Raw genomic sequence first — 14,414 nt, forward strand, 5'->3', positions numbered from 1 at the left:
TTTAAGGTTTATTCCATAAAACTTTTATTTCAAACTGATAGACACACACACAATGCGTATGTGTGTATCAGATCACAATGTAAAATATATTTCTTACTGTGGGTTAAGGTTTTATTTATTTATATTTTTTCATATTTGATCATTTTAATTTTTACAGATATATAATTTTACCAATACCTAAGTATCACATTTTCTTTTTTTTTTTATTATGTTCAGTTAGCCACTGTATAATACATCATTAGTTTTCTTTGTTTGTTTCAAGTTTTTATTTAAATTCTAGTTAATTAACATATAGTGTAATATTACTTTCAGGAGTAGAATTAGTTTTTGATGTAGTGTTCAATGATTCATTAGGTACCTATAACACCCAGTGCTCATCTAGCTCCTTACTACTCAGTGTGAGCCACACAATCTGCATCACCCGGAGCTTGTTAGAAACATAGAATCTCAGGCTCCACCTCTGACTTACTGAATTAGAATCTACATGTAACCAAGATCTTGAAGTGTTTTGTGTATATATTAAAGTTTGACAAGCACTGATATAGCATTCACTATTATAGGCAACTGGGGCTCAATCTTGCCAGGGACCCTTTGAAAAGCCACAGAGAATGCACTTTGATTTATTCTGCCCTAGGGACAAAACAGGGAAACATTTAACCACTGGCTCCCATCTCCCATTAATCAAGGCTTATCCCCTGGGATGTTAACTTCCTTCTTCGACTCCCAGGTTTGCCTAGGTGTCAGAATTACTGAGTTGTAGGGACCTTGTGTAGAGTGATAGTGAAGACTTAGGACAGAAAGTGAGAAATATGTTTGATGTGGCTGAGGGAAATTGCTGCTGGATTGCACACATATGCAGCTGGATCCTGCAGCAATGGCTGGAGTTCACACATTGGCCAAGAGGATATGAGGTGGGGCACCAGAAGTATCCTAAACATTGCCAATATATATTCAATGGAGGACTGTTTTCCAAACTGTAGATTTCTCTCCTAGCAACCTGGAGAAATATTTTTAGTGGCTTACGATCAGCATTAGAAAACAAAACAGAGAGAAAAGAGAAAAATAGGAAATATCAGTACATCATGTAATAATGGTAAGTACTCTTCTGTGAAAGTTGTTTCGGTTTTATATGTGTGAGTGTACTGGGTTACAGTGTAAAAAGAAATTCTTACTCTCAGTCACAGTCAAAAAAGGTTGAAAACAAAGCAAAAGTTGTGCTAATTCTTTTCATTCTAAAAGATAAAAAAAATTTTTTTTAAAGATTTTATGTATTTTGAGAGAGAGAGAGAGAGAGAGACAGCGAGAGAGAGAGCACAAGCAGGGAGAGTGGGAGAGGAAGAAGCAGGCTTCCCGCTGAGCAGGGAGCCCAACGTGGGGCTCTATCCCAGGACCCTGGGACCATGACCTGAGCCGAAGGCAGACGCTTAACGACTGAGCCACCCAAGCGCCCCAAGATAAAAATGGTTTGATACTGTAATTTCCATGTCCATTTCTCTTAAATGAAGTTGATTTATTCAAATTAAGAGGTGTTTGTATCTTCTTTGTGATCTAATTTTGTCCTATTTTTAAAAATCAACTTATAGAAATCCTATCTATATTAGGAAAATTAGAATCAAAAGTATGATATGAACTGTCATTTGTCTTTACTTATGGTCATTTTTACTACACAGAAATTTTGCATTTTTATTTAATCAGAATTTTTTAAGTCTTCTGAATTTTATATATCCACTCCCCTGCCAAGGTTATAATTCTCCTAGGATTTGTTGTAGTATTTTAATGGCTTTTTTTTTTTTCACATTAAAACCTTTGATCTAGGGGTGCCTGGGTGGCTCAGTCGTTAAGCGTCTGCCTTCGGCTCAGGTCATGATCACAGCGTCCTGGGACCGAGCCCCGCATCGGGCTCCCTGCTCAGTGGGAAGCCTGCTTCTCCCTCTCCCACTCCCCCTGCTTGTATTCCCTCTCTCGCTGTGTCTCTCTCTTGTCAAATAAATAAATAAAATCCTTAAGAAAAAAAACACAAAAAAACAAAACCTTTGATCTATTTGGAATATATCCCTGGCATACCAGGATGTGAGTTACAGATTCAACTTAAAATTTTTCCAGCCTAGCTTCCTGGTTGTCTTAATACCATCTATTGAACAAACACTATGACTCATATTATTTCCTAATCCTTACGATATTGTGTTAATCAAATAGGTCTTAAGCTATCCTTTGGCCTTAGGACTAATAGCATAATATATACCATTTTGTTTTACGCTAGAGACCATGCCCATACCTACTTTTGTTTTAACTTTCCTAAATTTAAAAACTCTTCACAATTTGCTTTTTTAAAGGGCTTAAACAAAATATTCTGACACAGAAAAATCTAATCATGTTTTGAAATAGTTCAAGTAATTACACATTATAAAATCATAAATTTTCTAACCCCTTTCTCTCTTATACTCATGCCTCCCCCCTGCTTTCTCTTCTTCCCAAAAGCAATGGTTGTACATGGTAGGAGGGAGCAGTCACATCTTATTGAACTGCCCTCACATTAATAAAAAACAAACGAAACCCTTCAAATATAGTTCAATGCAGCATTTTCTTATCTCTGTTGGTATATGACAGTGTTAGGCATGTCACTAATGGAGGTCACCGATGGAGTAGAGCACCCAACATGGCACATGCAGCTGAACTGAATTAGAACAAAAGACTGAGAAGATTGTCTGCTCTTTCACTTTTTGGATAACTTATTTTAAATTTTAATTTGAAAAAATTAAAAATATTCTATTAATTTTTTTTAGTATAGTTGACACACAATGTTACATTAGTTTCAGGTGTACGACATAGTGATTCAACCTCTCTATACATTATGCTGTGCTCACAAGTGTAGCTCCCGTCTGTCACCAGACAACACTATTACAGTACCGCTGACTATACTCCCTACGTTGTGCCTTTTATTCTTGTGACTTACTCAACTCCATAACCGGAAGCTTCTATCTACTAGTCCCTTTCACCCATTTTGCCCATCCTCCCACCCCTTCTTTCTTACAACCCCAATTTATTCTGTATTTATAGGTCTGATTCTGCTTTTTGTTTATTCATTTGTTTTTTTTAAGATTCCAAATATAAGTGAAACTATATGGTGTTTGTTTTCTCAGTCTGACTTATTTCACTCAGCATGATACCCTCTAGGTCCGTTCACGTTGTCACAAATGGTAATATCTCATCCTTTTTATGGATGTGTAATATTCCTGTGTGTATATGTGTGTGTGTACATCTTTTTATCTATCTATTAGTGGACATTTAGGTTGCTTCCATATCTTGGCTATTGTAAATAATGTAGCAATGAACAGAGAGGTACAATTATCTTTTTGAATTAGTGTTCATTTTCTTTGGATAAATATCCAGTAGTGCAATTACTGGGCCATATGGTATTTCTATTTTTAATTTTTTGAGGAACCTCCATACTGTTTTCCACAGTGGCTGCACCAGTTTGCATTCCCACTAACAGTGCACGAAAGTTACTTTTTGTTGATAATGCTGCCATAAACATTGGGGTGCATGTGCCCCTTCGAATCTGTATTTCCGTATCCTTTGGGTAAATGTCTTGTAGTGCAATTGCTGTGTCATAGGGTAGTTCTATTTGTAACTTTTTGGGGAACCTCCATGCTATTTTCCAGAGTGGCTGACCAGCTTGCATTCCCACCAACAGTGTAAGAGTGCTGACAACTATGCTGTGTCAAATTCCTTTTTTTTCCATCTCTTAATGATATTATAGGCAAATTCCAGTATTGGTGTACAGAAATGCAACAGATTTCTGCACATTTACTTTATATCCTCTGACTTTGCTGAATTCATGTATTACTTCTAGCAATTTTTTGGTGGAATCTTTTGGGTTGTCTACATAGAGTATCACATTGTCTGCAAGTAGCCAAAGTTTGACTTCTTCCTTGCCGATTTGGATGCCTTTTATTTCTTTTTGTTGTCTGACTGCTGAGGCTAAGACTTCCAGTACTACGTTTAAATAGTAATGGTGAGAGTGGACATCCTTGTCTTGTTCCTGACCATAGGGGAAAGGCTCTCAGTTTTTCCCCATTGAGGATGATATTAGCTGTGGGTCTTTCAAATATATGGCCTTTATGATGTTGAGGTTTGTTCCAACTATCCCTACTTTGTTGAGGGTTTTTATCAAGAATGGATGCTGTGTTTTGACATGGAACTTTAATGTTAGTACTCATCATAGTCTAACTTGTATTTTGCTTAGTTATTTAAATGCCATTTCTTCCATCAATTTGTGAAATGATGAAGTCAAGGTCCACACTTCTTAAAAAAAAATCTTTGCCCATAGTGAGCACCTACCACATTATCTTCAGAATAGCAGCAATTGGTTTTAAGATATGCTTTGTCATTTACTGTAGACATTGTGAACTTGAATAAAGCACTTACTTCTCTGATTCTCTTTTCTCATATGTGAAATAGAGATACCTGTCTTATATAAAATTTTTAAAATGAAAATTATTTTTTGAACTGTAAAGATCTAAAAACACCTACTAAATAATAACAATAATAATAACAGTAATAGTAGTAAATGATGTTTCTACTTCTAGTAAACTGAATTATAGCTGGGCCATTTGTTTGCCTTCATGAACAGGGAGTAACTATTCACTGACCAAAGAAACTAATACAAAATATTAAGCAACAAAACTACACAGTCCTTCATTAGCCTAAATATAGATTGAGATTTATTTTTTGCAGTGGTATCTTACTAGCTGATGGTCTACACTTATTTTCCCGGTTAGGTTTAGATGTATCTTCCACGTCACCCAGTCTGATGTATCATTCAGGGTTCAATCAGAGAAAGAGAACCACTAGGAGGTAATTATATATATAAAGGAATTTGTTACAGGGATTTGACCATATGCAATCGTGGGAGCTGGTTAAATGGTCTTTGCATATGATGATGTAGTTTGAAGACCACAGGGAAGGCAGCTTAGAAGGGAGGACAGATATAAAGTACAGGACAGCAAGAACAAGCTGACATCCAAGAGCACAAACTATAACCCACAAGGATGAACTCATTTCAGTTCTCACTGCCTCCAACCTGGATGAAATGGGTATCCTTCAGGAGATGCTGGTGCCCTTCATCATGGAGCTAACCATATCCTTCGCACAGGGGTAAGAGCAGCCAAAAAAGGACAAAGGGCAAGGTGGAGCAGTTGCAGCTCGTCTGCTACTCCATGCCAACTAGGTGAGCCAGTAAACAAGCAATATGTATGAAAGAAAGTGCCTGCCCCAATAGTCCTGGTGTTTAAAAAAAAAAAAAGGCTGCTGCTTCACTTTTATCCTCCAAATCTCATCCCAAATTGTCTCTTGTGGCCACTTCAACTGGAAACATTCAAAGAGGGAAATTCTGGGAAACACAGTTTATCCTAACCAAGCTGACAATGTTACAAAACTTACTGCAGCCTGTCCTTTGTCAGCTTGGCACCCATACACTTCTCTTTAAACAATATTTAATTCCCAAATGGAGACAATAACAAAGTTATGCTTTTTGCCTAACATGGTATAACTATCCTGTATACAATAAACATGCTAACCCTTTCCCAATAAGAGGATACAAAGTCCCTTTTTTGTCTTTGGATGATATTTATTGTTTTCCAGACTGATTCACACTCTCCTTTGGTATCCTGTAACTTTAATACGGAGATATAAAATTAACTATTATTAACATGCCTTAGATGGTAGAGATATGAGACAGTGGAAAAAGTATATACAAACAGTGGTTTATATAAACAAATATTCACATAAAAAAGGGAAATGGGTATTTATATCATCACTACTACAGCACTCATTTCTGTAACTGGTAACTTGGTCATAGCTGGTATTTACCAAGCCTGCTGTTTGAGGATGATAGAAAACATGGAAAGACCAGTGAAATCATGAGCATGGGCTCACTGCCAGACTTGATTTACTGTGAAGTGAGTTCATTAGTCACAAGTGATGCTGTATGAAATACCATGATTGTGAAAAAGGCAATCTGTAAGTCCATGGATAGTGGTTTTAGCAGAAACACTGGGGGCAAGGAAGGCAAATCTATATCCAGAGCAAATGTCTACTTCACTGAGAACACAGCACTCTTTTCCAAGTAAATGCTGGTCCCCTTGGGAAATGTTGCCATAGAGAAGTTTCAGCATTGTATCCAAATCTACTTTGGTGAGTGGAAGGAAATTCATGTTGATACCATAGCACAACCTCCATCTGTGGCACCTCTCTCCTTTTGTTCATGAACCAAAATATACTTCCTAGTGGTTCTGCATCTCTGAACCCTAACTAATGAATCTGGTACAGAGGAACAGAATCTTAAGGACAGGTTCTCAACTGGTTCTGGGTTATCTGGAATTGGTTCTCTCATCTTGCTTTTATAATGTAATTCTACATTTATATTTAAAACACTGAAAGTTCCTATAAAATAAACTTTTTGATGACAAACACAAACAAGGGTATTCGGATTATACTCACTAAAGACTGAATCAACATATTAAGACAACTTTTCTGAATCTCAGAAGGTACATTTGCAAAACTTCTCTCAGACCAAAACCTTGCAAAATGCTTTACAATCCACCTGTTAAAAAAAAATCGAAGAATCCTAAGTTAGAGAAATGAAAATATTTTTAATTATAATATATAATACTTTTATTTCCAATGATATAAGTTGTACATATATATGTGATGAATAACCTTTATAGTCAATTTTTTTAAAGACCTTTATAGTTAATTTTGTGAGTTCTCTGATGGACTTAACTGTCCTTCCTTTTCTGTAAACACATATTTTAAATCCACTCTGAGTTATATGCACAGATTTTAACATAAATAATCATGGTTCAGCTAAAATAAAATTGATCCCAAGCATCTTGAGTAATATCTAAGTCAATACTTTTCCTCACAATTGTTACAACTAGTTAAGCATTAAGCTATACATAATGTGCCCAAGAAAATAGGCCAATTCCAAAATTTCCCCAGAAAATGAGAAGAATGGAAGAACAAAATCCCTACATTAATAGTATCAATACTACTTCAGATCACTTACTTCATGCAGTCAGCAAAAAGACTGTCCACTCCAACTGTATGAGCAATAATCAGGCACTCTAATACAGATGCCAACCTTCTGGGAACAGGCTAAAATTGACAGAAAACACCACATGTATTCTTTTTCAACTTACAGAGGCTAAAAGTATTTGGTTCATAAAGATGATCTGATTTATAAACCTAAACTGCAGAATAAATGTGTGTAATTCAAAAGTCTGGTCTATTAAAATTGAGTATCACTAACAACCTTTAGTTTTCTAGAATAGAATTTGAGCTCTCTCAGCTGTCAGAATGCACACAAGTTTTATTCTAATTTCATTTAGCTTAATTTTATTTATTTAAATTCAATTTAATTAACATAGAGTGTATTATTAGTTTCAGAGGTAGAATTTAGTGATTCATCAGTTGCATATAACACCCAGTGCTCATTACATCACGTGCCCTCCTTAATGCCCATCACCCAGTTACCCCATCCCCCCACCAGCCCCCCTCCAGCAACCCTCAGTTTGTTCCCTATAGTTAAGAGTCTCTTATGGTTTGTCTCCCTCTCTGTTTTTGTCTTATTTTTCCTTCTCTTCCCCTATATTCTATCTGTTTTGTTTCTTAAATTCTACATGAGTGAAATCATACGGTATTTGTCTTTCTCTGACTGACTTATTTTGCTTATATTTGGCTTAATTTTTTATTTTTTTATTTTATTTTTTTTAAGATTTTATTTATTTATTTGAGAGAGAGAATGAGATACAGAGAGAGAGCATGAGAGGGGGGAGGGTCAGAGAGAGAAGCAGACTCCCTGCTGAGCAGGGAGCCCGACGTGGGACTCGATCCCAGGACTCCAGGATCATGGCCTCAGCCGAAGGCAGTCGCTTAACCAACTGAGCCACCCAGGCGCCCTTGGCTTAATTTTTTAAAGTAAAATGGTATAATAATTTCTAGAACATCACATTGCAATGCAACCATATGGTCTAATCTGCTTCCTAAAGTATAAATATAACTCTAAGTACATGTGCAATGGGAGGTCCTACACTGACCTCAGACAAAATGATAGAATTAGATCATAATTATATAACATATTTTTAAAAGCTCATATACAGAAGTAAAGAATTAAAACAAATAAAATGTAGATATAAATAGTGACAACAAGTCACTGCTCTTGGTGTTAAGCCTCTGTGCTACATATTGCCCATATCATTTATTCTCAGGTTTTGGATTATATCCTAAGCACATCTATTGCCGATTAGGGTGAATAGAGTTCAACTTCTCTTTTTACACATTCGTTTATTGTAATGTGAGGTTTATACACTTAATAAAGATCACTGATCAATTTATGTATATAGTCTCTAAATGTGTCCTTCTGAAGATCCCCTGCTCTCAGAGAAGAGCAAAAGCTTCTTCAGAATTGGATTCAGCATTGTCTTTCTAATAAGGTCAGTGAGGGGCGCCTGGGTGGCTCAGTTGGTTAAGCGACTGCCTTCGGCTCAGGTCATGATCCTGGAGTCCCGGGATCGAGTCCCGCATCGGGCTCCCTGCTCGGCAGGGAGTCTGCTTCTCCCTCTGACCCTCCTCCTTCTCATGCTCTCTGTCTCTCGTTCTCTCTCTCTCAAATAAATAAATAAAAATCTAAAAAAAAAAAAAAAAAAAAAATAAGGTCAGTGATTTCCAACTTTCAAAATTATGAAGTGCTATTAATTTGAGTTTCTAACACTCTTCTCCTGAAGTATTATATTAATGTTTAATAAATTGAATGTAAATATTTTGTTTTGCAAATTAACAATTTGGTTTTTCCCTTTGAGGTAACTGGAGGTACTTTAGGTTATTCTAAAATCAGAAATGGCTGTCACTATATAGATTATACAGTGGTAATTTTACCAAGTTAAATTATTTGGTTTTCTGAACCACTTCAGATAACAGCATCAAACTCATGGGAAGAAATTACTGGTATAAACATAAAAACACCAAGAGTCTGAAAAATTGTAAAACTAAAACAAGAGTTAAAAAGTCCAACAATCTAATTTTATTTAGGAATAACCAGCCCTTTACATTGTGATGTCCATTAATTGATATACAACTTAAGAAAAATTTCCATAAATAATATTAAAATACAAAGTAACTTGGGGTGCCTGGGTGGCTCAGTTCATTAAGTGTCTGTCTTCAGCTCAAGTCATGATCCCAGAGTCCTGGGATCAAGCCCCGTGTGGAGTTGCCTGCTCAGCAGGGAGTCTGTTTCTCCCTCTGCCTCTGCCCCTCCCCACTGCTTGTTCTCTCTCTCTCAAATAAATAAAATCTTAAAAAAAAAAATACAAAGTAACTTGCTGCTTAAAGCAGAGACTAGCAAACTATACTTGTGGGCCCACCACCACCAATCTAGCCCACCACTGTTTTTTTGTGAATAAAGTTTTATTTGAACACTGCTATGCGGTTCATTTACATATTGTCTATAGTTGCTTTTGCTCCACAACAGCAGAGCTGAGTAGCTGTGATAGAGAACGTATGGCCCACAAAACCTACAATATTTGCTATCTGGCCTTTTACAGAAAAAGTTTACTGACCACTGGCTTAAGAGGTTAACTTTAGCTATCTGAGAATTTTACTTATATAAAAATGCTAATTCCCAAGTATTTTGTAACAGGATGACTGACCTTTAGTCATTTTCAAAATATGCTTGCAGAATTGGGGATGACATATATTTAAATTACTATCTAAAATATATTTTTAAAGAGGTGGCAAGGGGCACCTGGATGGCTCAGTCAGTTAAGCGTCTGACTCTTGGTTTCAGCTCAGGTCATGATCTCATGGATTGTGGGATGGAGCCCCAAGTGGGGCTCCACACTCAGTGGGGAGTCTCCTTGAAGATTCTCTTCCTCTGCCCCTCCCCCCACTCTCACACCAGAGAGTGCTCTCTCTCGCTTTCTCTAAAGTAAATAAATAAATCTTTAAAAAAAAAAGAGGTGGTAAAAAATATATAATGTAAAGCTAACTGTAATTCTATAAATTAAGTCTAAAAATTTTAACTGTGTAAAATGTAAAATTGTGAAGTTAATGAAATAACTAAAGCTTGTCAGTAGTTCCAGGGCCAGTTACCCATTACTTTATACCCAAATTTGTATTACTGTGGAGTATGTTATAATAGGCTTACTATATTTAAGTCACTGCCAAGAAACTATGTAAAGCAAAAAGTTTAAAGATCAAGTGATAAAATAAAAAATTATTGTCACAAATATCTGTTACCACAATAATACAGATGATATTAAAAGAAGCACAATAAAATAAGTTTTCAACAAAGTATACTGACAATCTTTTTAAAATTTCATTTTCTTGTTTTAATGTCAACAAATATGCCCTTTGCGTTTTTAAAATTAAGTGAATTACTGCAAGTAAAATGCAAGAAGCTGCAATAACTATACATACTCCACGGGAGGAAAAGATGGCGGAGGAGTAGGGGATCCTATTCCAACTGGTCCCGGAATTGAGCTGGGTATCCACCAGACCACTCTGAACACCCACAAAATCAGCCTGAGATGTAAGAAGATATACTTGGATCTCTACAAACAGAATATCGCAGGCAGTTGGTTTTGAGGTATGAAGCGGGAAGCCATGATTCCACTGGCAGGTATCGGAAGATTAACAGAAGGGGGAGGGAGCTGCTGGGATCCTGCACCACTGGTGCACAACAGCCTCCTGCGCTGGGGACTGGGCACAGACTCGCAGACCAGTAGGGGTGGGTAAAGGACTTTAGGGCAGCCCCCTGGACTGAAACCTGGAGTGGCGGGGCTTGCGTGCGAACTGGGGGCAGCCGGTGGTTTTAGAAGCACAAAGGACAGAGATGTGACCCCGAGCCCCGACCTGGAGGCAAGGACTGGGAGCCCTGCTGAGGGGCGCACAACCCAAGACGCTGGAGTTTTTAGCAGCACAGACAGAAACAGAGACAGTGTGGCCTGGAGAGCTCACTAAAGAACAGACTGCGATCTCTCTGTTCTGAGGCAGAGGGTTGGAAACGGTCTCTTCTGCTCTGACTCTCTGAAGAGACGCAGAAAGCCACCAGGGAAAGCCGCCAGAGAAAAAAACCCCAAAAAACTGGTTTTTCACTGAGCCCACCCCCCCCCCCCCCGACAAGGGGCAGGGCAACTCTGCCCAAACAGGGTGGCCTGAGTAACAGCACGGCAGCTGTTACTAGCTCCTCCCCTAGAAGACAGGCTGGGAGAACAAGAGGCTGACAACCCTAAGGTCCCTATAAAACAGGTGCATCTTGCTTGGGTTGTGGTCAATAATTTGGACTGTACATTCCCTCAACCATCCCTCAACAGAATGACTAGGAGGAGGAACCCCCAAAATAGGAAAGACTCAGAGACTTGACTTCTGCCACAGATTTACAAATGGATACAGATATAAGCAAGATGTCGGAAATGGACTTCAGGGTAACAGTTATAAAGACGATAGATAGAATGGAGAAATCGATTAATGGCAATATAGAGTCTCTAAGGGCAGAGATGAGAGCTGAACTGGCAGAACCTAAAAATGCTATCAATGACATCCAATCTAATCTAGATACTCTAACAGCTAGGGTAAGAGGCAGCAGAATGAATTAGTGATCTAGAAGACAAATTGATAGAAAAGAAGGAAAAAGAGGAGGACTGGGAGAAACAGCTAAAAATCCATGAAAACAGAATTAGAGAAATAAGTGACACCATGAAATGTTCCAATGTCAGAATTATTGGGATCCCTGAGGGGGTGGAGAGAGAGAGAGGACTAGAAGATATATTTGCACAAATCGTACCTGAGAACTTCCCTAATCTGGGGAATGAAACAAACATTTGTGTCCTAGAGGCAGAGAGGACCCCTCCCAAGATCAAGGAAAACAGGCCAATGCCCCGGCATGTAATAGTAAAACTCGCAAATCTTAAAACCAAGGAAACCATCTTATGGGTAGTTAGGGGGAAGAGATTCCTTACGTACAGAGGGAGGAACATCAGAATAATGTCAGACCTATCCACAGAGATCTGGCAAGCCAGAAAGAGCTGGCAAGATATATTCAGGGTACTAAATGAGAAGAACATGCAGCCAAGAATACTTTATCTGGCAAGGCTGTCATTTAGAATGGATGGAGAGATGCAGAGCTTCCAAGACCAGCAGAAACGGAAAGGATATGTGACCACTAAGCCGGCCCTGTAAGAAATATTAAGGGGGGTTCTATAAAAGGAGAAAGACCCCAAGAGTGATATAGAACAGAAATTTACAGAGTCAATCTATAGAAACAAAGACTTCACAGGCAATATGATGACAATAAATTCATATCTTTCAATAATCACTCTCAACGTGAATGGCCTAAATGCTCCCATAAAACGGCACAGGGTTGCAGAATGTATAAAAAGACAGGACCCACCCATATGCTGTCTACAAGAGACTCATTTTGAACCTAAAGATACATCCAGACTGAAAGTGAAGGGATGGAGATCCATCTTCCATGACAACGGACCTCAAAAGAAAGCTGGAGTAGCAATTCTTATATCAGACAAATTAGATTTTAAGCTAAAGACTGCAGTTAGAGAAACAGAAGGACACTATATCATTCTTAAAGGGTCTACCCAACAAGAAGATCTAACAATTGTAAATATCTACGCCTCCAACATGGGAGCAGCCAACTACATAAGCCAACTGTTAACCAAAATAAAGAGTCATTTTGATAATAATACGTTAGTTATAGGAGACCTCAATACTCCACTCTCAGCAATGGACAGATCATCTAAGCAGAAAATCAACAAAGAAACAAGAGCTTTGAATGAAACACTGGACCAGATGGACCTCATAGATATATACAGAACATTCCACACTAAAACAACAGAATACTCATTCTTCTCGAGCACACATGGAACTTTCTCCAGAATAGACTACATACTGGGTCACAAATCAGGTCTCAACCGATACCAAAAGATTGAGATTACTCACTGCATATTCTCAGACCATAATGCTTTAAAACTGGAACTCAATCACAAGAAAAAATTTGGAAGAAATTCAAACACTTGGAAACTAAAGACCACTCTGCTCAAGAATGTTTGGGTCAACCAGGAAATCAAAGAAGAACTTAAACAATTCATGGAAACCAATGTGAACGAAAATACATCAGTCCAAAACCTATGGGATATTGCAAAGGCGGTCCTAAGGAGTAAACACATAGCCATCCAAGCCTCACTCAAAAAAAAAAACAGAAAAATCCCGAATTCACCAACTAACTTTATACCTTAAAGAACTAGAGAAAAAGCAACAAATGATGCCTAAGCCACACATTAGAAGAGAAATAATTAAGATTAGAGCAGAGATCAATGAATTAGAAACCAGAAATACGGTAGTAGATCAACGAAACTAGAAGCTGGTTCTTTGAAAGAATTAATAAGATCGATAAACCACTGGCCAGACTTATCCAAAAGAAAAGAGAGGGGACCCAAATTAATAGAGTTATGAATGAAAGGGGAGAGATCATGACTAACACCAAGGAAATAGAAACAATTATTAGAAATTATTATCAACAACTATATGCTGATAAACTGAGCAATCTGGATGAAATGGAGGCCTTCCTGGAAACCTATAAGCTGCCAAGACTGAAACAGGAAGAAATTGACAACCTGAATAGGCCAATAACCAGGAACGAGATTGAAGCAGTGATCAAAAACCTCCCAAAAAACAAGAGTCCAGGGCCTGATGGATTCCCTGGGGAATTCTACCAAACATTCAAAGAAGAAATAATACCTATTCTCCTGAAGCTGTTTCAAAAAACAGAAACAGAAGGAAAGCTTCCAGACTCATTCTATGAGGCCAGCATTACCTTAATCCCCAAACCAGGCAAAGACCCCATCAAAAAGGAGAATTTCAGACTGATATCCCTGATGAATATGGATTCCAAAATCCTCAACAAAATCCTAGCTAATAGGATCCAACAATACATTAAAAGGATCATCCACCATGACCAAGTGGGATTTATCCCCGGGATGTAAGGGTGGTTCAACATTCACAAATCAATCAACATGAAAGAACACATTAATAAGAGGAGAGAGAAGAATCATATGGTCCTCTCAATTGATGCAGAAAAAGCATCTGACAAAATACAACATCCTTTCCTGATTAAAACTCTTCAGAGTATAGGGATAGAGGGAACATTCCTCAAGTTCATAAAATCCATCTATGAAAAACCCACAGTGAATATCATCGTCAATGGAGAAAAGCTGAGAGCCTTTCCCTTAAGATCAGGAACATGACAAGGATGCCCGCTCTCACCACTATTGTTCAATATAGTACTAGAAGTCCTAGCAACAGCAATCAGACAACAAAAAGAAATAAAAGGTATTCAGATTGGC

The 14,414-nt window shown here is 37.8% G+C and overlaps 1 protein-coding gene across 5 annotated transcripts in view; it reads right to left on the minus strand.

The window, feature by feature from the left end:
• The window catches only part of BTBD8 (BTB domain containing 8), a 104,869-nt gene that overhangs the window by 21,620 nt on the left and 68,835 nt on the right, over window positions 1-14,414 (minus strand). For all 5 annotated transcript variants that reach the window (XM_032423812.1, XM_032423803.1, XM_032423795.1 and 2 more), the window contains 2 exons: window positions 7,070-7,158; window positions 6,502-6,604 (listed from right to left, as the gene is read on the minus strand). In XM_032423812.1, the coding sequence (XP_032279703.1) occupies window positions 6,502-6,604; window positions 7,070-7,158 (192 nt within the window). The remainder of the gene's footprint in view (window positions 1-6,501; window positions 6,605-7,069; window positions 7,159-14,414) is intronic.

This window comes from Phoca vitulina, unplaced genomic scaffold (genome assembly GCF_004348235.1).
Source record: "Phoca vitulina isolate PV1807 unplaced genomic scaffold, GSC_HSeal_1.0 scaffold2, whole genome shotgun sequence".
NCBI lineage: Eukaryota > Metazoa > Chordata > Mammalia > Carnivora > Phocidae > Phoca > Phoca vitulina.